Source organism: Takifugu rubripes, chromosome 8 (assembly GCF_901000725.2).
Source record: "Takifugu rubripes chromosome 8, fTakRub1.2, whole genome shotgun sequence".
Classification (NCBI taxonomy): Eukaryota; Metazoa; Chordata; class Actinopteri; order Tetraodontiformes; family Tetraodontidae; genus Takifugu; species Takifugu rubripes.
The window spans coordinates 13,739,476-13,765,607 of NC_042292.1; the positions used below are offsets into that span (position 1 = coordinate 13,739,476).

At 49.1% G+C, this 26,132-nt stretch overlaps 1 protein-coding gene across 2 annotated transcripts; it reads right to left on the reverse strand.

The window, feature by feature from the left end:
* Positions 1-25,537, reverse strand: plcb3 (phospholipase C, beta 3 (phosphatidylinositol-specific)). 2 transcript variants are annotated; one of them, XM_029840695.1, is made up of 34 exons: positions 24,999-25,537; positions 18,313-18,435; positions 10,268-10,336; positions 9,544-9,681; positions 8,937-9,016; positions 8,795-8,848; positions 7,891-7,963; positions 7,382-7,482; positions 7,138-7,304; positions 6,893-7,039; positions 6,470-6,627; positions 6,187-6,269; positions 6,034-6,118; positions 5,656-5,803; positions 5,476-5,577; positions 5,321-5,394; positions 5,126-5,222; positions 4,896-4,980; positions 4,679-4,803; positions 4,441-4,595; positions 4,202-4,363; positions 4,034-4,133; positions 3,842-3,946; positions 3,510-3,604; positions 3,304-3,439; positions 3,013-3,054; positions 2,822-2,931; positions 2,644-2,753; positions 2,411-2,570; positions 2,258-2,334; positions 2,096-2,185; positions 1,960-2,017; positions 1,794-1,880; positions 1-1,694 (listed from the first exon to the last, which is right to left on the reverse strand). In XM_029840695.1, the coding sequence occupies exons 1-34, from the start codon at positions 25,095-25,097 to the stop codon at positions 1,389-1,391; spliced, it is 3,801 nt and encodes a 1,266-aa protein (XP_029696555.1). In that variant the 5' UTR covers positions 25,098-25,537; the 3' UTR covers positions 1-1,388. The 2 variants fall into 2 exon arrangements, with proteins under 2 accessions (XP_029696555.1, XP_029696556.1); XM_029840696.1 differs by having other exon boundaries at positions 18,349-18,435; positions 24,999-25,536.
* Between the last annotated feature and the right edge of the window lie 595 nt (positions 25,538-26,132).

Here is a 26,132-nt window from a genome sequence, read left to right on the forward strand (position 1 = left end):
TTACTGGTAAAGACAGGCTTCTTTTTAATGGCCTACCCTCACAAACAGTTCTACTCATTTCTTTTTCAGACTTTCTGATAAACAATTATCCACTTTTTTTAGTTTTATTTTTTGCCCCTACAGCTACTGGCTAACATTAAGGTGCTAAACAGCTAGTTGGAGCTTTACAGAATAAAGGCCCACAGAAGGGAGGGAACTTAATATTTTCTGATCAATAAATGCTTTTTCTGGGCATTAAACTTCCACAAATCCCCTAAAACAAATTACCATGGCAACAAAAGTACTTTAATATTAGTACTCCCCCAAAAATGGTAGAATCAAGTCCTAGCATACACGTATCGATACTATGGAGTCAAATTTAGCATCAAACTACTGGCAGCACTTATTTACAGTTTAGTCCCTTCTACAAATCAGATAAAATTAGAATTTTGTAAAATAATTTTTGGCCCTAAAATTTAAAGAAAAGGGGGGGGGATAGACATCAATGTACATCAACCCTGGCGCCAACCAGGACTCCATGTAACCATAGCGACCATAAGCGTATTAAATAATCACAAACATTAACAAAAGTTGATAAAATTCTATTTAAATAGACCAGTTTACATGAGAGGGGGGCGATCGACAGGCATCCAGTGCTCAGTGAAGAAAAGACGACAAAAAAGAAAATCCCTCCGTCCCTGCTCGACACACGGTCAGTAGTCAACACATACACAACATGTACAAAAATGGCGGGAAAACATGGAAGTGTTGCCAGGGAATGACGTGTCTTCTTTTTAACGTATATAAGCAGTTCCTATGACATCATCGACCGGAATTAAAGCTGGTAATTTGCAAAACGGGACTAAAATTGATTATTTTCGAGTGTAAAATTAAATCAAACAATGTAAAAGCTGTAAAGAGTTTTAATGGAGTTTTGACTCGATTATACTTTTTTTTGGAGGGCGTAAAAAAGCCGTTTGGCCGAAAACTAAGCCACAGCGCGACCTAGTGGCCGGATGTTGTCATCACAGCTAAGACAACGTTGAGGATTAAAAAGTCAAATATTTCTGATTAATCCCGATAAATAAGCAACACTTCTCAAATGTGTTGATAAAAAGCACAACCCTCCTATAGTTTACTGACCGAACAAAACAGAGTCATGGGAAGAAAAGGAGCTTTAGAAACAGACAAAACCTGGAAAAGTGTCAAACTCTGTTACGCACCAAAAAGGCAAAATTAGACCTGACGAACACATCAAATTAAAAAATAATAAAGCTCTTCAGACAAGAAAAAAACATCTGTGATTTAAAAAAAAAAAAGAATAAAATTAGTTAATAATTAACAGTTTTACTCTCCCTCTGTAGAATTCGATTTAACCCCAGTTGAACGTGGATATTTTACAAAGAGCTTCAGCCGAACGACGTCTCCGACTCCGACAGGATGGTGGCGGACGAGGACGTGGAGTCGGCCAACGAGGTGTTGCTGTGTTGGCTATTGTCTGTGTTCCAGCCGGTCCGGCGTGGCGTGGACGGGTACGACGGCGTGGAGCAGTTGGAGGGCGGGCCGGAGCTGGGGCTGCTGTTGCTGGACAGCGGGGAGAACAGGGCGTCCCAGCGGAGGCCTTTGTTCTCCAGCTCCAGCTGAAGGTGCTGGCAGATCTCCTCCGGGAGTCGCTGGTGCTCCTCGTCCAGGGCCCGTTCCAGCTGAGCCTGGAGCTGCAACAGGAAGTGGTGGAGAGGGTCAAAAAAAGGTGGATCGCTAAGCTACAGGATGTAGCCGCAGCATTAGCATCCCCTCCTTGGCGCTACGCTCACCAGCGGGAGCTCCTCGTCTATGTGCTGCAGCACCTCCCGCTGCCTCAGGACCAGCTTCTCCTGCCTCCTGGTCTGAGCCTCCTCCAGCTGAGATCAAAGACAGACACGGTGATGGCGTCGGCGTTTTAGGGATCTCAGAACGTGCGCCGTGGCGGTAAGATCGTACCTTGCGGATTAAGGCGACCGAATCCTGAATGTGTTTCCTGTTGATCTCGTTCAGCTCCCTACAGAGAGACGGGCAGACATCAAAGCCGAGCAGGAAGTCAAAGCGGACCGAGCGGGACATCAAAGGGATTTCCTACACTTCAGCTTTGTCTTTGTCGCGGCTTTTGGCCTCGGTGATGCTGTTCTGCCGCTTCCTGTCCAGGAGCTTCTGCAGCTCCTTCTTCTCCCTGCATGGCGAGCACTTCAGACCAAGAGCGCGCGATTTGTGCGGCGTACAAAGGTCAGAGGTCAACACTCACCTCTCGCACGTTTCCCGGAGCCTCTTCAGCTGCGCCGCTTGGCATTCGTGCGCGGTTTCCTTCAGCTTCTGGAAGGCCTGAAGCAGACGCAGGAGATGGTTGGACATGTGAGGTGCAACCATTGAGCGTCTCCTAACGAGAGGGCGGGGTCACCTCCTGCAGGTGGGCTTCCTGCATCTCCTTCTCCAGCTTGTGGAGCTGCTGCCGGAGCTTCAGCAGCTCCTGCATCTGCCACTCCCTCAGCTGGACCGTCTGCTTCTCAATCTCCCGGTCCAGCGCCGTCAGCTCACGCTGCACCGGCTCGTGGGGCTCGCTGGACAAGAGAAAAGTGTGACGTGACCGGACCGCCGCTCGCCGACACAAACCCCTCAACAACCCGCCTTTACTTTCTCTTGATGCTGCGTTTGAGGTTCTTCTCCATCTGGCTGCGCCTCCTCTGGGAGTCCGACTGGATCTGGCTGCTGCGACTCTTCTGCTCTTTACTCAGGTTCCACACCTGGAAACAAAACGCTCGGATTTTCCAGGATCCCTGCCAGGACTCTGCCAGCCGAGGGCTCCTCTCACCTTCTTCAGGTGCTTCTTGCGCAGCTCTTTCAGCTCTTTGCTCTGTTTCTTCAGCAGCTTCACGTAGTTCTTCTGCTGCTTCAGCTCCTCTATGGACTGGGTCTGGACCTCTGGAGTGGACAGGTGGAATGTTACGGACAATCCCGGCTCCTGTCCCGGTAGTTAAGCTGCACGTTGTGGAATGAGCTTACCTGCCAAAACTGTGGCTATGAGGTCGCATTTCTGGCTTTTGTCTAAACACACACAGGAAGCACAAAGACAGCGCGCGTGTGACACGGACACAATCCCAAATGGACAAAACTTTGCTTTGTTCTTTGTCGAGATCAAAGCAAACTTGCACGAATCATCACAATCTGAGCCAACATCAAAGGGAAAAGGACGACATGATGATTTCCACTCAAAGCGCATCAGGCAGCTAATAAACGAGCAACGATGAAAACCTTTCACCCATCTCGGTTGCTGGGGCAACGTGGAGGTTCTACCTGATGAGGGTAACTTGAGGATATCAGGGGCGTCGTCCAGCGCGTTGAGCGGGAAGACGTGGGAGGGGGAGTGGCCTCCTGGCACCACCTCGTTCTCTTTCCCGGCCTCTCCGTCTTTCGGCTGGTCGGGGACGTGCTGGAGAACATTTGTCTGACTGAGAACCAGCAGAGGATGTGGACTTTGGCGCCCTGCAGCTGCCGCCTACCTCGCTGTTGTCCTCCAGGAGAACCGCCAGCTGCGTCTCTCGCTTGTGCAGTTGACTGATGTGCTTGATGGGGTTGGTGAGCGCTTCCGCGTACTCTAACAACACAAAGAGGTCCGGTGAACGGATCCGTAGTCAGCGCCGTGGTCGCTTGTGGTTCCTGACAAACGATGATGAAACTCCCGCGACCTCACATGCTAGCCCGCCGCTAAAGCTGAGACTTAGCCTTAAAAATCTCGTGAGGGTTTTAGAATTTAATTTCAAGTTGGGTGGTGAATTCAAAACTAAGAGTTTCTGGAGGCTGTTGTTGCACGGAGGCCTGAGTGTGCACGTACCCTGGTGTTCATTGGGGATGTAGTCCTGAGCTTCGGTGTACACAAGCAGCGAGGGCAGCAGGAGAGGCTGGTTCAGCTCATTCTTCAGGTTGATGTAGTGGAAGCCTGCAAAGACGGAACAAGAGGACAAATCCAGCTCCAGCTCCCCCAAAAGCAAGTGGATCCAGATGGAACCTAATGGTTTCTACAGACCGGGTCTGATGGCCGATACCGGGAGGATCCGGTGCCCTATGAACTTGCCGTTTTCCTCAAAGACAGCTATCCTCAGTGAGGCCATCGTAGGGAGAACCACCTGTGTGTGGGGGGGGGGGGGGACGTTGAAATTGGAGGACAAGCATGTGAGACACCTTCCAAACCTACCTTATTAAAGACAAACATTTCATCGTCCCAAACTGGGTCCAGGGAGTTCCCGTTGGACGTTTTGGTCCTGTACTTCCTCTTTGTGTCAGCGGGAAGTCCAAATATGTCCACCTCCACGTACACGCCCACTTTTTTGTCCATCAAGAACTGGCCTGAGATCACCTGGCGGACGATTCGAACGTATTCAGTGGAGCGAGGCACGCTAAAGAGAAGCCGAACCCCCCCGGCGTCGGCCTTACTTTTATCTTGACGGTGTTGGCGACGATCCCATCCACGATGTTTTCCGTGAAAGGGTCGAAGTGTTTGTCCGTCCTCCTCATGAACTCGGGTTTCAGCAGGTAGCCGCTTCCCCCGTTGTACTCGAACACGCCCATGTTCAGCTGCATCGGGAGGTCTGGGAGAGGAACGGGAGGGAGGAAGCCCTAAATAGGACTCGCGGACGTTAGCATTAGCCTAGCGAATGAGCTGAGGCCTTACCGAGCGTCTGGAAGTTTAGCGCCACCATCTGGCATCCGACGTTCCAGAAGAGCTGAGGCATGTAGTTGGAGCTGTCCACCCTCGTGCCTTTAGGGTAGATTCGGCTCAGCTGGTTTTTATTGTACCTGGAGGAGTGTTGCTAAGGCCACCGTTTGTTTGTTTGTTTGTTTGGACAGTGTTTAGAGGTCAGGTCGACGTTTAAGGCTTTCAAGGATACTCTACAAACTCGATGGGCGAGCCCTTGAGGATGTCCATTCCTTTGGTTTCCACGAATGACGACATCTCAAAGAACTTCCTCCTCTCTGGTGGGCGAAGAGGGGACACTTTTTCAAGCTTAGACCCAATTTTATTGACCCGCCGAGAAGGTTCCAAGGAAGAAACCTTGAGTGGGACCAGGCAGGGATGGGATACTAAAAAAATCAAAGCTCAACCAAAGGCTGCACGTACTGTTGGCCACCTCGAAGCTCTTGAATTTGACCGGCTCGATGTAGTTGACGAGGGTGGACATCTCCTCCGTGGCGTTGACCTCGCTGCTGGCCGTCCCCTGAGGAAGCACAGAGTCAGACGCCACCCATCATAGTCGTTTGGACAGGGTGGCGTCCCTCAGGGACCCTTCCCTGTCCTCCTGCAGATGTCCTTTACCTCATCCGGGTTGGGCTTTTTCAGCTCCAGGGCAGACTCGTCTTCCTCCTCCTCCTCGCTCTCTCCTTCACCTCCTGGCCAGACGTCCCGGCAACAGTTTAGACGGGGAACAACGCGCGGCGACAGCAGCTTTTTTTAAAACCTCTCCCACCCACCTATGGATTTGCGGGGCTCCAAGTCTTTGATCAGCCTCTCGGCCAGTTTCTCCTCGCCGTTGGACAGAAGCAGACCGCTGTCGCCATCATTCAGGGGGCAGTCTGTTGAAAAACAGCGAATCTGAGCTATGCTCACCGTTGCTTGCTAGTTCCTGAGCAGGAGTAGCGGCGGCGGCTTACCGTTGTTGGGCGACGACTGCTCCCCCTGCTCCCGCCGCCGTATGCTGCCGCCGTTGGAGGGCCGGTGGTAGCGGTGCTTCTTTTTGTTTTTGACGAGGATCTTCCCTAGCAGCTCCTGGGGCGACGGCAGCGGCTGCCCAGGCTCCAGCTAAAGACACAGCTGCTTAACCACCACAGAAGCTCTCGTACGCAGGATGATTTTCATGTTTTTTGAGTTCTATTGCTGGAAAATGAAGCTAAAAGTGTCGATGAAGTTGCTTTTAAGACTACCTGTGATTGTGTCACCATTTCCTGTAAATACACACCTTTGAAGATGGATTGTGTGTGTGTAAGTTAGAGTACAGTTATTCACAGTTGTGTACAGTGATCCGGTCCTACCGGATATTTCTCCAGTGGATCAATGACCAGAGCGTCTCCGAAGATGGTCCTGCAGTATTCAGCCATTTTGGCCTGTTGTTTGGCCCTGACAGGAGAGGCGACGCGTCACTGGAAAACCATCAATTCACAGCATCGCCGGCTGATGGGACTTACGAATCAACGTGGTTCTCGAAGGACAGGATGACGGGGTACGGCGAGGTCTTGAAAGCGCTCTCTGCGATGGCCTCAATCACTTCCTACAGCCCCGGACAGAAAGATCAAAGCAATCTGGATGAAACATCAAAGCAAATGGTACAAAAAATACTTGTTGGGGGTTTTAATCGGCGTAATTATACAATTTATGTAATATCAAATAATGAGAGCAAATTAAATCAATATTTATGGAGTTTAAATGAGGAACTTGTGGTACTAAATGAATCTAGGGGAGTCACTCCACCTTGAAGGGGATCTCGGTCGTCATGGTGAACCCGTGGGTGATGTAGGGCTCCTCGTCTTGCGGCCGGCCCTTCCAGCAGTCAAGCTCCACGCAGCGGCAACCGGTCAGCAGAACCTGCCGGTACATCTCCACCGACGACAGGCCAGTGAGCTGGCCCACTGGAAGAATCATGAAAATAACCCGCGTTAACACAACCGACACACCCCAGCTCGCCAGAACCACGTTAGCATAGCGATGGAAAACGGCGGCACTTGCTAAAATCTGATCATATAAAGAAGTGATATCGCCATTTGCCGCTCTGCCACCCCAGCATTTTCCAGTTAATGGTGCTAAACCCGCGGATGACAACACCCCCCTCAGGGAAGCAGCAACGCGTCCACCAGCGCCAACATCGCCTGCGCTGACATCACTTCCTGCCGTTACCTGTGAGGTACGTGTTGTGCGAGGAGTTGATGAAGTAGTGAGATAGCGGCTGGTTCATGTCGTCGATGACGTCCAGCCTCTCTGGGGGTACGATGCCGTTCTCCTCGCCCCCCAGGTAGCGAGCGAATGCTTGCAAACTGATCTGGTCTGGAGGGGGGGGGGGGGGCAAACACATGCTCGCTTTGAAGGGGAATTTTTTTTTTTGCTTTTTTCAAAATGTAAAACAGGATTAAAAAGAAAAGAACCTCTTTCCAGCTGGCTAGTGTTGGTCTCGTATTTCTCCATGATCTGTCGGACCTGCTCCCTTTTCAGCGGGGGGTAGAGCACCTCGTTCAGCCTGGAGTCTCGCTGCCTGCGGTTGAGGAATTCCATGAACTGGTCCAGGGAGATGAATGGCTTCCTCTTGGAGCCGCTGCAGCAGAAAGGAATGTACCTGTTGGAACTCTTAAATAAATGAGGAACAAACAGAGGAAAAGAGAGGGACGATACCTTTCCTCAAAGATGCTTTGGATCTCAGGCCGGAGACAGAGGTTGTCCAGGAATTTCAGGAAGGCCTCCCAGGTAAAATCATCTGGTTTGATTCCCTCTGACTGCAGGAGGAAAATGTCCCAAGAGAACAGCGGAAGAAAGAGGCGAGGTGGGTTCAGATTGGTGTCCATCACGATGCCGACACTCAGAAAACGTTAGAAGGGTTTATACTGATCGAGCAGCAGGGGGCGCCAGAGGGCAACCGAGCGCCAAGCAGAGCTAGAAGGTAGCTGCAGATTATTGAGTCATCCAAAAAATAAGAAATTCAGTAATTAAACAAATTCCAGAGTGGAGTGGAAATTTTAGCTAGCGGCGAAAGTGATATCAGGGGCTTTTTTCCACGATGGGTCATTGTGATGCTAATATTATCAAGACATGTCAAGAATGTTGCCTGTGACCTCAGGCCGAGACCGACTTTACATCTGCTGTGCACGTAAAAACAAAGAGACCTCAGAGCTGCCGTCGATTACCTTGTTGTTAATGAGGCCGCATTGCTCCAGGGCCGTTTCCACTCGCTTCTTATCCGAAAACAGCTTGAGGACGCTGCAGGAGAAAGGATCAGAATCTGAGCCGAGCTAAAAAGCTCGGTACACACTTTTCAGTACACACTGAAAAAAGGAGAGAAGAACCATCCTTCACAGGAAGGGTCTATGGGATGTTTGGTACAGTTAGTCATCAACAGGGTTTATGGTGCTGCTAACAAGCTAATCCTTTTGGGTACAGTTAGCATCGACCAGTTGCAACAGTGATAAAAGGGTGTAAATTAATTGTTCCAAGATGGCCCCCAACCAGCCAAGAGACATAATCTGTCCAGCAGCCTGGGTCTGCCCCAGGGTGTCCTCCTGGATGGACATGAGACACCATCCTGTCCAGACGCCTAAACCTACTCAACTTTCTTCACTTGAGCTTCTCACCCTGACCCCAAGGCTAATCCCAGCTAGCCTACAGACCGGCGAGCACAGGACCCTGTCCTTTGGGGCAAGGTTAAGAAAATGATTCATGAGTGTTGAAGCTGCTCTTAAAGTCGCACCGAAAATAAAACAAACTAAAAATTCATTTGTCGTACACTTGTTGCTTGGTCACAAAAAAAAGGGCTTCAGGTATTAACAATTAGCAACTCGCCTTTAGCAACATGAGCAGGATTTTAATTAAATTAGACAAATTGGTGCTTATTTTAATTTGTACTTACATTAAAGCTACATAACTGGTTATTTATCAGTGTTTAGCATTTAAATTCGACGTGCACTGAAAGAACGCTAGCTTCTCCATTCTGTTAGCTCATGTAGACAAGCCGGAATAAAGTGGAAGAGAAAACAGGAAAGGAAAGAAGAAGTGCGGCAGACAGAAAGTGAAGCTTTGAAAGATTTTTGTTACTTCTTCACAACGATCTTCCCATCCTGGTTCACCTGCAGCTTCAGCTTCGTGTACCTGAAAGAGACGCAGAGGAAACAATTCTGATGTGATTCCGGCGGTGCGTTCAGGTGTCAGGGGACGGAAACAAAGCAGGACTTCTTACGCTTTAAGGAGGAAAGTGTTCCGTGATACATTCTGGGAAAGAATGTTGGTGGCCAGAGTGAAGAGCTCATCGGTCCAGATCTGGAATGACAGAGACCAGTAAATCACACACACACACACACACACACACACACTTCTATCTCTGAACATTGGTCCACTACAAATCTCACTATTCTAATCGCTATTGTTCACGGTTGCGATCAGGTGCGTCACGATACACGGCACCTGTCTCACTACCGCCGACTAGTGGCCAACAGGTGTACTACAGCATATTATTGGCGCGTGCACAGAGGTTGTTTACCCTCCCCTGGGCCCAACCTCATCCCTGACCTCAACCAATTTCAACATCAACCTTCAAAATCACGTCTCAACCCTCAAACTGTCCTTTGAAGTTGGGCGGATCCGTCAAAATCCTCACTTCTCAAAAATGTCCTCGGTTTGCTGGTGGAATGTGTATTTTCCCAGACCACGCACACACTTCACAGCCCTTATAAACACACATGCCTCTATGACAACACCATAAAGTGGATGATTGACATCCTGCAGAGAGAACCGACGGAAGGACGGAGGGGAAGGATGCATCATGGGAAAGTGGTAGTCGGTTTTACCTTGGCCGTGTCTTCTTGCATTGCCTGGAAGTTGAGGAAGGAAATGTTGACCAGGTCATTGCCGTGCACGATGGTCACCAGCTTCCCTTCCACATTGTTGCCCTTACCAAAGCCCAGCACCTCCCGCACCTTTGGGTCCTGGAACACATTAGCGCATTAGCGTGTCCATCCCACCTCCCAAGGACAGCAAACATGACGCATCTCCCTGATCTAATTAGCCAAACTAAAATGTTCTCTTTAGAGCTCCTTGGGCGGTGCTGATCCATCGTCCACAACCCTCCAGCGCTATGAAACCTCTCAATGTTTCCCCCCAAATAAATTAGCACTGATGCTGCTTTGCTAAGATCAGTTTATAATACGCCCCAATAAACGACCGAAACGCTCCCATTAGCTGATTACATTATATTCTTGTAGCTAGTCCGGTTTTAGATCAAAAACGACCCTTGTTTTTCCATCTTTGAGTGGTTTTACAGTGTTACCGCCTCAGTGTCTCTCCCAGAGTGATGTCAGCTTACATGAGGGCTTCCTCGGCAACAGTTGCCGGTTATATCACTTCCTGTCCAGGGGCCCATCTGTTAGCAGGCTCATTAGCAGCTCAAAGAGGAAACGGAGACATCTTTTTGTGACACTTTTGTCACACTTGACCATCTCATTTCGGGTGAAGGAGCGACATTATCAACAGTGGGGGTGGGGGTGGGGCGCCCCCACGTACACATGCACAAACCTTCGGTTGTTTGGCGTATTTTCCGGTTCTGGTGTCCCTGATGGTGTTCATGTCCAGGATCTCCACCTCCTGGAAGAGAACCAAGAGTCAGTTGTTGCTTCATTCTGATTCTGAGCTAAATCGCTTAAAGAGAAACATTTTACTTTGAAAGTGCGGAAGGACACAGATTTCCCAATTTAAGCCTCGTGACTAAATGTTGCACACGGCTCGACTGCGATGCGGCTAAACTTGAACGCTAACGTTTTATAGTGATGCAACTGCAGCGAGTCCCGGTTGCTTTACACAGTTTGCAGAATGTTACTATGTAACCCTATAAAAACAGGACGGCAAACACCGTAAAAGTCCCTCATGTGTGCGCCCAGTCGCTGTTAGCATGCTGCCAAATCACTGCGCTACCAGCTGCGGCCTCCCTGCCCGAATCAGTCACGAACGTGCGGCGATGACATGGGCGTAATAATAAGGGATCCCATTTCATGCTGACGGAGAAAAAAATTGTTTTGGAATAAAGTAGGGGAGGCATGCATGGAGATTAATCCCTTAGGCTAACAGCTAATGCTCCCTTTGTCCTCCCTTCTATTAAGTTTGCGTTTATTCATCCTATCAGAGACCCCCCGGATATACTGTATGACCTGTCTGGGAACTTCAGAGACAGTCACATTGTGACACGGAAACACACACACACACACACGGTGGGAAACAAGCTGGGCTACGAGCTGCAGACAAGGTCCTGACTACTCTGCTGGAGTGGTCATGAGCCTCGCCATAAACGCAGGGAAGGACAAAGCGTAAATATTTGTTTAGGCCTGCCCCCCCCCCCCCACACACACACACACACTTCTGAGTGGTTTCGCTGCTCCGTTTAGCTCGTCCCTTTAAGATTATTCCCACAATTAGTTCGAGTGTTTATGCCCGTCGACCCGCCGCTGCTTTCATTTCCAAAAAGAGCCACCGACTCAACTCGGTTTTCTAGAAACTTTTCCTTTATTACTTCAATTTTTGTGGCAATGTCACGTGTTCACAGCCTCTGCGTGAGTGATCGGGGGGGGGGGGGGGGGGGTTGAGAGTGAGGGACCAATTACAGCCAATGGTCCTACGAGATAGTTACTCACTTCCTGGGAGAATAAACTGCTTCTGGGTCTCTAGGACATGCACGCACACCTACACTTCCACCTACACACACACCCACACACACATACACACACCTCCTGCCCTCCCACAGGCCGTGGTTTCATTCCGCCATCGCCATGGTGACTCCTTGGAGACCAAAGTAATGAAACTACACTTCTGTTCATGTTCGTGTTTGTCTTTGAAAGTTAGCGCTTTCTCCCGCCAGCGTGGCGATATAAAAGGCGCTAACTAGCGACAGGAAGCAGCCACGTAGCTTCAGCTTGCAGGTCCCAACTTGTGAAACAGCCTGACCTGTTGAGCAACACAGGCTGCTCACGAATGTGCGTAGGTGTGTGTGTTTAAAAAAAAAATACACCCAAATGGCCTTCAGCCAGGTCAGCTCACGCTAACGTGGCGGCGACACAATCTGGTCTTCACGGGCACAAGTGTGTCGGCGTGCGATGGAGGAGGCGTTCCAGTTCGGCAGGGTTAGAGCGTCAACTTGTACCCGAGTGTGCAACATGCTGAGTGTGTGTACGTGTGAAGCGCATTCCTGACATATTCCGGCCTTCTGCTGGGTTAGCGTGTGTGTAACGTTCAGCCAGTCGCGGCCGCTGCCGAGCTCCATTCATCTGTGAGGGAGCTCACACACGACTTCTTCAAACATATCAATATCCTTCCTGAACTAAACTCTCACCTAACTAATCTGGATAGAAATAAACTAGTTCCCTTGAGAATTGGTTGGTGTTTAACATGGTCCCCATAATGTTAGGAAAACCAGTACATGCACACACAAAGACAAACAATTTGCAATGTAAGGATTTCAAAAGTGGGTTGGAAATATTAACGATTATGACTAAATACTGTTATATTATATACCGTTTCCTTTCACTTGCACTTCCATATTAGCTGCTGCATCTCTCGGGTTTATTATTAATGTTTAGTTTGCTAACGACCGGCTGCAGCTTCATATTCTCGGTTTTGTGAGGTTAGCCAAGATAAGTTTTGCCATGAATCTTAGCTAATTTAAATTAATCCTATACACAGCTTGATAAATACCTGGTCAGCAATGGCAATGAGGCCCGTTGGCTTTATATTTAGAGACTGAACACAAGTGCGGTAAATGTTCGAGTGATCTGATTAAATCCTTGTTCGCTTACTCTTTTCCTTCCTCTCATTTTTTTTTGTTAAATTGACCGCTCACTTCCCCTCCTCCCTCGCCTCTGCTGCTCGCCTCCATTTATTTTCTGGAAGATTGGAAAAATATGAAAGGCCAACTAAACGTCCAAGAGGGTGCCGCACCTTTCCTGCAACGCGCCCACGCGCCCGTTTAAGAGGCCGCCCGACCCAAATCAGACTTTGAGCCGGGGCTCTTATCAAAGACGCACAACGAAAAGACAAAAAGACTTTAAAGGTCGTCCAAAGAGGCCTGAAAATCACTTTGTTCTCCCAGACACAAACACGTCACACTCACAAAGCACAGAAAAGCCCGGCCAAGTCGTTTCACCTCATAATTAGTTCCTCTGTATATAACGTCCCCAATCAAATGCTGTGTTTTCTTTCATCCTGTTTTTCCTCTTTCATTCGCCACCTATTTACATTTGCGGTGCTCCGAGTCGGGGCAAAAGAAACCGAGAAAGGGCAGATTTCTGCCTGCGGCTCGATCTGGAGTGTCAGAGGAGAAACAGAGCTGAAAGGAGAAGAGCGATGGGACATCAAAGAGACGAGAGAAAAGGAGCGATGGGACATCAAAGAGAAAATGGAGTCCAAATGTAGAAGAAGCGAAAACTGGGTAATTTACAACAGCAAAACAAGAACATCAATAAAATAAAGACACACGTAAATGTGTCTCACAAGGGAAATTCATGTGGTAGAACTCAACACACAGGATTGAGTAACCTGGGACCTAATAATACCCCTCCAAGACTAAAGTCCAGAACTGTGTCTATGTGCTTTAATTAGTCCTGAGAAGGTTGGTTTTTCAATTTGTCCCCATAATGTAACAAAGACCAGAAGTCAAATATACACAAACCTAAAGTTAGCACACATTTTGATCTTTTGGGGGGGTTAAACGTACAATCAACCCCCTCCCCAGTAGATGAATGCTAACACAGAGAAAGACAAAACAAAATACAGCTATCTTATAAAAAAAACCAGATAAATATATATAAAAACAGACGATACTGTCGATTTCACACTGGAAAAACAAGGATCTCTGTTGTGAACTTAAGCTAATTTCTTGTAGGTTTCTTCTTTAACTTACTGAACAGGCAACATTTATCTGTAGCTATATGTTAGCCTGTGACAAGAATTTAGGAAGGTAATATTGCTCAGCAAATGGTGTGAAGGCACGATGGCTGTGATGTCAAAAAGAATAAGAACAAATATGTTAGCTTATCCATTGGGCAAATTTGCAAACAACCCGACACGACAACACAAGGATGTTTGGTTACAAGTCAGCGGTAGATCAATGAGCAAACACTGGAAACAAAAGCTCAACGTTGCAAGTGAAACTTTGGATGGAAGTCCTGAAACGAGTTCGTTTCTGAGCTCCAAGATTAAATCTGACTTCACAAAAATGACGAGGAGGCTCCAGTTGGAGTTATCGCTGAACCTCGGGTCCTTATGGTGTTGGAACGCTCTCAGGGACTAAAACCGTTCAGGGGAAGCATCTGCACGGACCATCATCCCGATACTGTCAAGGGCTTCACAAGTGTGTGTGTGTGTGTGTGTGTGTGTGTGTGTGCGCGCGCGGCCGTTTTGGTGTGTGTTGAGCCAGATAACGTCAATGTCAAACCAAAATGTGGAAACCCTCAAAATAAAGAAACTGGGAGAGCAGCGAAAGACGGAGGAAGCGGTTCGATTATCAACTGACACACTTGACTTCCCCAACTAACCACTCGCTCCGCGTGCGTGCGTGCGTGTGAGAATAAAAATGACCTGGAGTGTGTTATGTAAACCTCTTGTTCCAAGTTAATTCTTTGTGGATGTTTGATTTGAGCCGGAGAGATAATCTCTATTAGATCTGCACTTAAACCTGCCAACAGCTGTTTTCACACTCTCTCACACACACACACACACACACACACACACACACACAAGCTCAGAGATCGCCTCCAAAACCAATGGAATAGTCAAGTTTTTTAGAGGAATTTTCTTATTCAGAAAATATAAACAAACGGTGATGCTAGCCTGGAAGACAGCTAGATCACGTTAGCACAGAGTATAGGGCGATAGTAACGAGGACAATGCTGTTTTAGCTACTATTTTAGTGTAGCTTTACACCGAGAGACAACCTCTAATCAAAAGTAGGACTGAGTATTACTGACCAGCGTGTTGAAGACTGGCAGCTCAGTCTGGGCTTAGTAGCAGAGGGTTCTCAGCTTCCCAGTGCAGATAAAATCTGGAAGATGTTTTGGGAGTAGGGGAAGCTGCCAGAACACCTTCAGAGTACTGCCGAGGTACCCTTGAGCCACAAATGCTCATATAGGACCATGTGATGAACTGGCGACTCATCCAGGGGTGGACCCTCCCCGTGACCCTGAGAGTGGTAAAGATTTACCCTTATTTAAGCTAGCTGGTACAACAGTAGCGGCGCCTATTCTGGGGTTTTTTCGGGTTTTAATTTGGGACCGTCCCACCGATTCTGCGCCACTACGGATCTGGATCAGACAGGTGGGCAACCGGCGTGACCCCTGCATACGCAAGCAGGAGGGAAGGGTACACAGGAGGAATCAAGGAAAGAGGGAAATGTGGGGGAGGAAATGAGGGGCAAAGAAACTCCCCAGAACACCCGTCTTAGCCACTTCCTGCCTGCTTTCCCACGCCGAAAAGCGAGGGTAGAGATTAGATTGCGAGAAATTAACAAACAGTTGCTGTGGGGTTTTTTTTGGCAAGGGGGGGGGCGGGGGTGACAGGGAAAGAGCAGAAGTGAGGCAAAGAGGGGGAGACAAGAAAGATTAAGCACGAGGGAGGACGGAGAGCAGAGAGAGAGGAAATGTCACGGCTCGGTTTATGTTAGAGGAACTCTTGCCTCGTCGCTCTGATGGCTACCAGCTGCCCAAAGAGGGGTATGGGGGGGGTGCTGGTGGGGAGGATCCAACCGCTATGGTGCGGAGAGAAGGGAGCAACGGGGAAGGGTTGTTTAGTTGGTTGGTTTGAGCTCGTCCACCACAGGCCTCCCCGAAAGCTCCTGCCTCCATCTACAACATCTCATTTAGATTGGAAACGTAAGGTGGTGAAGGGCAGGAACAAGGCCTGGCGGGAGGGTGCGCATGTGTTTTCTAACAGATGTGAGGAACTTGGACGTGCGTACGGCTCTTGTGTAACCGTCGGCCGTTGGCGTGCACTCTAGGCTTAGCCTCAGGCCGCCAGAGAGAAACCGAGAAGCCAACTGGTTTCCAAACTGGGCACCCCTGGAATTTAAGAGGTCAACGAAAACCAAAGTAAAGAGTTGGTTCTTCAACAAACAGTTGCAGTTGCTCCTCCGTGGGTCCAGCTTCTGCAGCCACTAGCATGTTCAGAGGAAATTCCTGAAGTCCTAAATGTTTCAGCCTTGGTCAGCATGTTAAAGATGCAGCGTTTGACCATCTGACGGGTTAGCGGCGTGGGGGCCGCCCCCCGTCCGCGGGGCTACTTCAAGCATTATCACCCATTACACAAACATCTGGAGCCGTATGTTAGGCTACAGTTGTCATTACATTTAAATATTTTTAAGATCCGATCCCGATGTTCCTGGGCCGAGTTCCGCCTGCCGCTCCGCTTCAATAAATCCGGCGAGAGGAAGGCGGTTATCTCCGTTTACCATTTTAGATAAATATGCGTCAGCAAGCGTTGTCATGACGACTTTATCTGGAGGTGTTAAAAGACGGGACTGATACGGGGGCCTGGAGGACTGCGAGATGGGAGAAGGAGAAGTCCAAAAGGGAAATTCTGGAGTGCACGTCGTAGGGGAGGTGCCACGAGGAAACAGCTGAAGGGGGGGGGATGAGAAAATGGAAGGGGTGAAAAGAAACAGATGGAGTGATGAGACAGAGGGTGGAGGATGGGGTGAGCAGAGCTACCTGGAGAAAGACGAGTGTAATTACGCCCAAGCAGGAAGGACGGCGATAAATCAGAGTCCTTTAGAAGAGAAGAAGACAGACATTCCAAACAAGCGCAGGACTAATGACTGATGAAGCAACAGCCGTGTTCCAAAGGCTCTTTTCCTCCTCCAGACCTTCCTGTGCTTCCCGTCTGATCCTTTCATTGCAAATCCGCCTCGGATCAACGCCAGCTTCCCTCCAGGTGCCGTCAGAGCTGTAACGCCCACTTTGCAACGTTCACCCCCGTTTTACATGTCAAACCTGACATGTCGCCCACCAGACGTGCAGATCGAAGCCACATCGGTATTGGACCGACATGCTAGCTCACGCGTGTGGAGGCTGGTTGCTGCGTCACCACTTCTGAGCAGATTCCGAGACCGTTGAGGCAGATATTGGAGCTGGCAGCTAGTCAAGACCTTTCGCTTGACTCTAGCTGCCACCTGACACTAACTTAGGTCAGAGGTCATGACTACGTGGGGTTAGCATGAAGTATCCTAATCAAACATTCCTGTGTTAGCCGCTGTATAAATCATATCAGCTTAATTGAATATCATCGGAGTTGCTAATTAAATGTCTGATGTCTAGACACGAACTATCTAAAACAACAGCAAGTGCTTCTGGGTAAATCACAAACCTGTAGGATATCAAAAGGTTTTAGAGAAAAACGAGCATTATTTGTCACATTAGGCAGGCTTTACTCCTTTTGGGTGTAGTTTCATGACTATAAGGTAAAACCAAACAGAAGCTAGCCTCTAGGTCAGCCCCCTTCTGTATTGCTATTATATGTTTGGTACATTTGGCAGTTGGTAGCAAAATAGCACTTTGTGAGGTCTTGCCAGAACAGTTTAACTGATTTCTGGGAGTTCCAGTTCAAAAACACCACACCACCGAATAAACATTTGCACGCAAAACCCTGACAGAAGGCGGGGAAACAAAAATACGCCACCGATAGCTGCCGCCGCTCTCTGTGGCTACATGGCCAAACACCTATAATTGACTTTTCTTGGTCTGGGAGGTCTGGAACGCCTTTGTGGCGCGACTCGTTCTCAGCCTACGGCGAACGGCATACCCAACCCTGAAATGTTTCTCTAAAGACCGTGAGAGTGCGATCCCGCCAGCGGCAGGAGCAGGAACACCGTTTTAAGGGGAAACAGCTGGAGGACTGGCTTCTTCTCATCCAGCCTGACTCAGCTGTATGTAAATAAATCATTTGGATGGGTGGTTCCGTCAAAAACATCAACGTCTCGGAGGGTTGTTGTTTTCTGTTTTCGATAGAAGGACACGTCCGCGGGGGGGGGGTCAAACTGAATCGGTTGTTTTCAGGAAAATGAACACTTCCCAAAATATTTCCAGAGTCTCTGGAAGAATGGTGTCACGGTTGCACCTGAGGCGACGAGCGGCCTATTATCTCCTGAAAATGGGAGGAGCCACCAGGAGGAAATGAGTATTTCAGGCAGCTTGTGAGGAGGACGCGGTCCAGATAAGGATACACACAAATGCCTACATGTACAGATACAATAACATCATCTGTCAACAGGTTAATCCCCAGGTGCCTTTGGGGCAAAGAGAAATTACAGAAGTATTCCAGATACAACACAGGAAAGCCCATTTCCTGAAGCTAATACCCTCACTCACAGCCTAAACCACCGTGTCAAAAAAAAGTAATTGCCCAGATGGAAGAAGCAAAGATGGAGCCCCCAAAGACAGACACAAACTGATGAAAGTGGCTAATGGATGGGCCGGAACCACAGCGCGAGATACAGAGGGATCAGGCAAGACGGCTAGCAGAAAGGGGGGTGTGTAGCAATGTGGTTGAGATCAATTAACATGTGTGTTCCAGTTGGATTTGCTCACCCTGAGATGGTGTGTGTGTGCGCGCTCTGTTCTCACCAGGTTTGACCCGCCGGTCCAGTAGAGGAAGAATCCATCTGGGTCGACTTTCAGGGTCACCAGGGTAGGCGGTCCGCTGTTTGGTTCCTGAGCAACAAACAGAAATAGAGATGTCAGAGTGATTCATGGTGAGAAATTCGGACTGATCTCGCATTCCCAGCGAGATAAAAACTTAGCCAATTTGGCTGTTTTTTGTATCACATTGCCAGGATAAGTTTCCTAAAAACCACCACCATGTTTGGTATTAAAGTCACATAAAGGTACCAGATCTTTAATAATATATTAAGGTAAATTAAATATACTACGTCAGTATAGTTTTTAAAATGTTTAAAAATAATTACACTGTTTTATTGGGAGTTGCCCTCCATATCCCAATGCTCAAGAACTGACAGCAGACAGCACAAATTATTTACCAGGATTTAATTAAGTTTTTTGTTATTTTGACCACTAACGGCCACCAAAAGAGGCAAATTTTACAGCATCTCTTAATGTACCGGTTAGCTATAAAACAGGTCATATTGGAGAATCAGTGAACTAAAGAAAGGGAAGAAAATTATTCTGGCGTACTATGTGATGCTAGCTGGCTTGCTAGCATCACATAGTTGTATGTAGCAGCGGTGGCTGCACCTGCAGCTTTAGTTGGGATTACAGTCAGAAAGACCAAATGTCGGGTGTTAGCACGCGCACATTGTGAACCAGCTGTTACACCACTGAAAAACAGTCAGCCAGGCCAGCGTGAAAAATCGCAGTCACACAGCATAATGATGGTGTGATGCTGAGGGCAGCGTGTCATAAGTAGGATGACGTGATCACAGATTTACCAGCACACGAGTGCTACACCCGCTCGCTATGAGCTATACGTGCAGGGAAACAACTCTGGCCCAATTTTTCAGTTAGCAGAGGAGCAGTTGTATATCCACCGTCTATGTACTGCTAAAATCTAACGATCTGGGAATATTTCCTTACTAGATTAGGCGTCAGAACGATCATGACACTGCGGTGGGGGCACTTCTCAGCAAAACTGGCCTCTTCTGGGCTTTCAGCAAAAATAACGCTCAGTGGTCACAACATCCTAAGTCTGTTTATCTTTTGTCGGCAGAGTTTGGTTTTCCGAGGCGATGGAGGGTAGAGAAACCGCAAAGACTGAAAACAGTTTTATCCCTGCAGCAAAAGAGCTGCGAATGTATCCGATGACAAATATGCCCTTTATCAAAAAATAATAATTGTTATTATTATTACTTGCAAGGCAAACCTCCGAGCTGGAGGCAAGCGAGGCTAATGTCAGGATTTCCGCTGTTGTGCTAATCCATAATCCAACTGACAATGACTCTCAACTCAAATCAAAATGAATGGTTGAAGAGTTTCCTCAAAGGTGTTTGGTGCTTTCAGCAACAGCCATTACTGCTAATGGGAGATTAGCTTTTTTGTCATTTTAGCTGCACAACAAGTATAAAATTACAGACAGACGGTCATGTTGCTATCTGAATGCCAAATGCTGCTTTCTACGTAATTACCAGCAGGCTAACGGTCGTCAATGATGTTTCTGTCTGATAAAACAGGTTCAAAATTGATTAGCCGCCATGCTAATTCAAGGTGATTGACAGGTTGTATCTTGTCCAGGCGGCCAATTGCCTCAGTGTCTATGTTTGCTGCTGTTAGTCATTAGCATGTTTAAAATGAATGTCAAGAATCTGCTAGAAATGCTACTTTTTAAACAGTTTATACAATATTTCTTTAGTGTGACACTTTAAAAACAAGCCCTCTAACAGTATGGAAAAATCTGTGCGAGCACGGTCTGTACGTCATATATTTTTGCCATCTACGTGCTCTTCCTAAGAACCGAATGACTTTGCAAATGGATCCACTCATGCAAACTTTTTGATGGACGGTTCTGCTCGCTGCCCTGCCTTTGGCTGCATTGCTACACATTACTTACCGGCTCACGAGTTCTCCATTTATCAACCAAAACAGATTTGTGCCATGCCATTGAAAGATAAGCGCCAGAGCCCTGCTTTGATGTTGCCATCCAATGGAGGGTCGGGTTGCTGGGAGTGTCGTCTGTGTGGTGCTAGCGTTTACTGCGTTAGATTTGTTATTACACACATATTCAATGTAGTAAATGGATACATGCAATGCTAATTTAGGATGAGGGTGACTCACCTGCGTATTGCTAACCCTCACTAGCACAACTAAAAGCCTACCACTGACCTTCACCTTAGCCCAAATTCTAACATTCACATTAAACCCAGGTTTTAACAATGACCACCAGTAAAATGTCCCCACAATCCAAAAATGTCCTTTCTAGACTATCACCTACTCTGGTCCTCACTATGTAACCTGTGCAAGAACACACACACACACACACACACATTTACATGTTTATCTGTTGAGTTTTTGCATACCTGGCAGTTATCTTCCAGCACCTCCCTCACCACCCTGCTTTAGCACATCATTTGTTTCTGCAGCTTCTTCTTTTTTTTTAATCTGCGTTTTTGAATATTCTTCACACATGAACTCATTTTACTGCTTTCGATGAACCCTTTAAAGTGCCACAATCACAGCCTTCTGCGGTTTAACACAAGCAATCACTGATCAAATGATGAATGATTATCTCACCGATGTTTCCTACTGTTATGTTCCAGGTACGCGGGCAGCAAAATAACGCTTTTATTAAAGTGGCCCTGCTCCTCCAGCACAAACACAAATGCGCACACACCCTGCAGATCATAAATATGCACCCCATGATGTGTGTTTTCTGCATCGGAGTGTGTGGTCGGTCTATAATTGGACGTAACCCAACTCCATATCCATCATTTGTCAGGACCTTCCTGTTCTCTCCATCCCTTCACCTCAATCATGCTCTCCGTGCAAATCCCTCCATCAGACCACTCGAACGCTTCCCTCTCTTCCATCTTTAATTGATGTTTGTCTGTGTCTATCTGCAGAACCCCCCCCCCCCCCCCCAATACCACCACCACCAACTCCTCCAGAGACTTACAAACATGGGCTAATGAACTCTTGGCCGAAGATAACGACATTTTTGGGAATCAGTCTAAACGCAAGCCCATTCCTGCACGGATCCGGAGGAAACCATTAGCGAGAAACTGATAAGCGCTTCACTTGCACCTTTAAGCCTCGAGGCCGGGGCGCGCGCCCCACGCTCGGCCTCGGAGCCGCTGCTCTGGCAACGCCGCAAGAGTTGATGACAGGAGGTAACCTTTGGACCCTAAAGTGAAGCGTGGGGCCAGGGAGGAGGGGCTGAGAGCGTGGCCACAAGGACAGAAACGACAGAGGGCCCGTTTCATATGACTGTTGTTGCTAACCGATGCTAAGTTCACCACAGGGGTCCTTTAACCATCACAAATAAGCTGCGTAAGCGAAGGTAACACCATTTCCCACAGGTGAACCACAGTTGGGTATGTCCGGCTAGAAAAACGTACTAAAACCACAAAGAGGGGCTTCCTTTTTTTGACGAGGTATCCCATTCCAGACCAGAAAAACCTGTTTCCAAACAGAACAACAAGGGTGGGAAGGAACAGCGCTAAAGGGAAAGTACAGCGCTAAAGTATACAAAAACTAAAGCTAAAGCATACCTCGCCTCCCCCTGAGGGAAAAGATTTGTTTGGGTTGTGACAAACGGCGACTCTTGTTTGCCACTAGGGCCTCGAGATAATTCAAGCTAAATTTTCAAAGCCGCCGTGGAACCAGAGGAGTCGCCAACGGTAACATCGGTGAGTGACGAGAGCGAGAAAAGAGGAGGAGCTGCGCGGCCCAGATGTCAGTCAAGCACTCCACATGTGGCTGTGGTTGACCTTCCACCCCTCCTTGTCGTCCAGGGCCTCGCTTCTCACCTCCCTGCCAGGACGGCGGCGGCGCTTCTCAGCACAGCGTCAGTCAACGATCGACACCGTCTTCTGAATAATGACTCCTCGATGTCCCGGCAGCCGTGGCTCGTAGCCGACACCACATTTCAGGGTTGATCGTGTTTAATCGCCGTCGTCTCTGGACAGCAGCGGTTTAAGATTATAACTATACTCCAACCATCACCGCAAAAATGCTCATATAGGGTCCCGCCATGAACTGGCACCTCATCCGAGGGTGGACCCGCCATCGTGGACCCTCCCCGTGACCCCAAGAATCGAGGGCTGGGTCGCCGCCCCAAACAGGTCAAACATATGAAGAGGGTTTTGTATTCTCAACACATCAACCGGCATAAACAGAGTTCCGCCGAGAAGATTTTTATGTTCCCAAACTTTCCTCCAGAACACATTTCATACCTTAAGGGGTCGGAACCGAGAAGACGCACTAGACAGCTCAGTTTTCAAGAAGGTACAGACAGAGTTTTTCCACAAATGTTCCACCAAGAACACTTGGAATTTTATCCAGGACACAAAGAGCTCAGGACACCAGGAAGGAATCCTTTAATTCTTTAGGGTCTCATCAACAACCCGAGTACGGGGAGGTAAGATCCATAGAATCCTTGGACACAAAGAACTTAATCTTTTAGGAAGGGAAGAGTTTGATGATCAAATGGGATGAAATCTGATGACACTAGAAGGATCGTTTGATGTTGGAGAGGTTCTGAGGTTCTAAGCGGAGCGTTCCGCTGCGGAACTCAAAGCAACCCCGCGCTTGTTTGTTTAATTGGCCCATTCAGGAGAAGGAATCTTAAACGAATTCCGGTTGGAATCCAGTTAAATTGATTTGTGGCTGAGCTGCAGGAGGTGTGTGTGTGTGTGTGTGGGGAAGGGGGGGGGCAGCTCTGGAAATGTACAACAAGCTGGAACAGGAAGTCATTCAACATGAGACACACACGCCCAAAACAAAACAACCGCATGCGCTGAAATGAGCGTGCGCGAGCACAGACAGAGGCAGAGCGCTCCAACTGGAATCAGAGCCGCCCCCCCCCCCCCCCCCCCCCCACTAGTCCCAGTATGGTCGTGTGGATGTTTTGATGGCTGCCTGGAGAAAAATCGAGGATTTGACAGGACACCGATGAGGCAGCAGAAGAAATATAAGCCAATGGAGAGGACGAGAGGACAGAGGGACAGGAGGACAGAGGGACGGAGGGCTCAGGAGGACAGAGGGACAGGAGGACAGAGGGACGGAGGGCTCAGGAGGACAGAGGGACAGGAGGACAGAGGGACGGAGGGCTCAGGAGGACAGAGGGACAGAGGGACGGAGGGCTCAGGAGGACAGAGGGACAGGAGGACAGAGGGACGGAGGGCTCAGGAGGACAGAGGGACAGGAGGACAGAGGGACGGAGGGCTCAGGAGGACAGAGGGACGGAGGGCTCAGGAGGACAGAGGGACAGGAGGGACAGAGGGACGGAGGGCTCAGGAGGACAGAGGGACAGAGGGCTCAGGAGGACAGAGGGACAGGAGGACAGAGGGACGGAGGGCTCAGGAGGACAGAGGGACAGGAGGACAGAGGGACGGAGGGCTCAGGAGGACAGAGGGACAGGAGGGACAGAGGGACGGAGGGCTCAGGAGGACAGAGGGACAGGAGGACAGGGGGCTCAGGAGGGAAGGGGGTGAAACACTGGTACGATGGGGTCCGGAGGGAGATCGTCACACACGTGTGTGTGTGTCCAACTTCCATTTGTCTCTGTAAAGGTCTTAAAGACACACACGTGCTTCTGAGCCACGACACTCGTCAAACGCGGGACAGTAACAACAGTCGCCACATCAACGTGTCCCAGTACTCTGAAAACAGCTTCACAGCACAGACGAGGCCCACTGACCGGTTTCAAGCGTCTGTAGACGCTAAGGCCGCTAACACAGCGCACGTTTGTCACCTGAACGGCAGGAAGTCCCCTCAAAGACCCGGGACGGAAGCACGAGCGATGCTCTGCTCACCATCAACTTCTCCTGATACTTTCATTTTTCGACGGGGTTACTGAATTCACCCTCGAGGTTCAAAGGAACAATGACGACTCTTTGATCTCTGCAGTGGATGAGGTGTGTGTATTTATATAGACAAGCGGAGAGCTAGCACATGTTTTGGAGAGTCCACACACTTAATCAGCAGCACAACCGTGTCCTTGGAATTCCCTTCAAGTCACACACACACACACAGTCACACACACACACACAGTCACACACACACAGTGTGTGTATCATGTATAAAATGTGACTTGCACTATTTCTGCGTGACGAGTTTGTCGAAACGCGCGATCGTGGCCAATATTTGGCTTTTACTCGGCTGTGCACGCGGGCGGAAGGTCCCGGATTAATCATTGACCACCTCTCCCGGTGGACCAGGGATCGAACTCCCGGAAGGAAAGTCAAGGACAGGACGGGACCGGACGGCTCTGGAGGACGGGGGGTTCCAGGTGGCAGGAGCTGAACCTGAACAAAACCGGCTCAACCAGAATCCACACACAAAACACACGCACGCGGAGTCAAGCAGCGCGGGATCTAATTAACAGCAGGCAAAGACAAGAGGACTCCTGATTTAGAGGTCGCGCACACCTGTGCCCTACCCACACACACGTGCGCGCGCGCGCACACGCCATTGTGTCAGTGCCAGAGCTTCCTGGCTGCTGTGGGCTCCGTCTTTAAGCGAAAGTGGATCGCGCACGGTTGCGCAAGAGCCAGAAAGTTGGTCCATCTCAGTCAACAGGCGCCACATTTCTTCCTCTTTCTCACCTCGTCCCATCTGATGAACTTGCCCCCTTTCTTCAGCGCGTCGTGGACGGACACGGGTTTGAGCTGCAGCGCGTGGACGCCCGGCTTGGCCCCGGCCATGGCGAGGGGGGGGGGGGGCTCCCACCCCCGGTGCCAACGCCTAAAGCCCGGCTACGAGGCGAAGCTGGAACTCCTCGGAAGGGGGAGAGAAGCGCTCTTCCGTCCTCCGCTTCCAACCCCGCGGCTCCTGCGTGGTCTTTGTCCGGGGAGGGAGCGCGTTAATTGGGGTGCCGCTGGGGAGGAGGAGGGTGGGTCGGGGTGGAGGTGGCGCTCAGCCACACGCTGGATCCAGGAGTTTGGAGAACGACATGAGTTTGTAGTCCGGAGAGGAACTCAGAACTTGGCCGCCTCTGCGCGCACCGTCCCCGCTGTCTTGTCCCGCGGACGCGCGCCCGCGGCGGCGCGCACTCACGCGTCGATCGGCGCGTTTTTGCTCTGGAGGCGTCGCCTTCGACCCCTGCCCTCCTTCCCCGGTCGCTTCGGTGCCCTCCCGACGCAACGTTGTCCACTTCCTCGGCCTCAGCGTCGCTTCCGACGCGTCGCTGCTTTTCTCCTCCTCCCGCTCTTCATCCTCCTCCTCCTCCTCCTCCTGCATGTGTTCTGCAGGGGGAAGAACCGAAAACTGAGGGAGGGATGAGCCGAGAGCTGGAGAGTGGGGGGGCTAAAACCTGCAGGTCAGCGAGATCAATCTTAAAAAGTCATTTCTGCTGCAGTTCGGTTCATTTACGGTTCATTACGCGTTCTACTCATTATTTCAACACTATTTCCTCAATCTTGGATTATAAGTGTCAGAATTTAAAGAAAAAGAATGTATTTTGACCAAATCTGTGCAGGGGTGAGACTGATTAAAGTTTGATTAAAGTTATGCTGCTGCTGCTATTTTGGAAACTTTCAATTGGAGAAAAAAAAAAATCAATTAACTTTTTATTATAATTAGCCAGAATAGAAGCTTAAACTACTTTAGCTATTTTTTAAATTACGATTTTAGCTGGAGTTGGAGCATTTTTTTCACTTAATATTCGTGTTTACTGTGCAGAACAAACAACCGGTTTGAATTCACCCCCGACATTTTCTTGGAGCTAATAGCAGACGTTC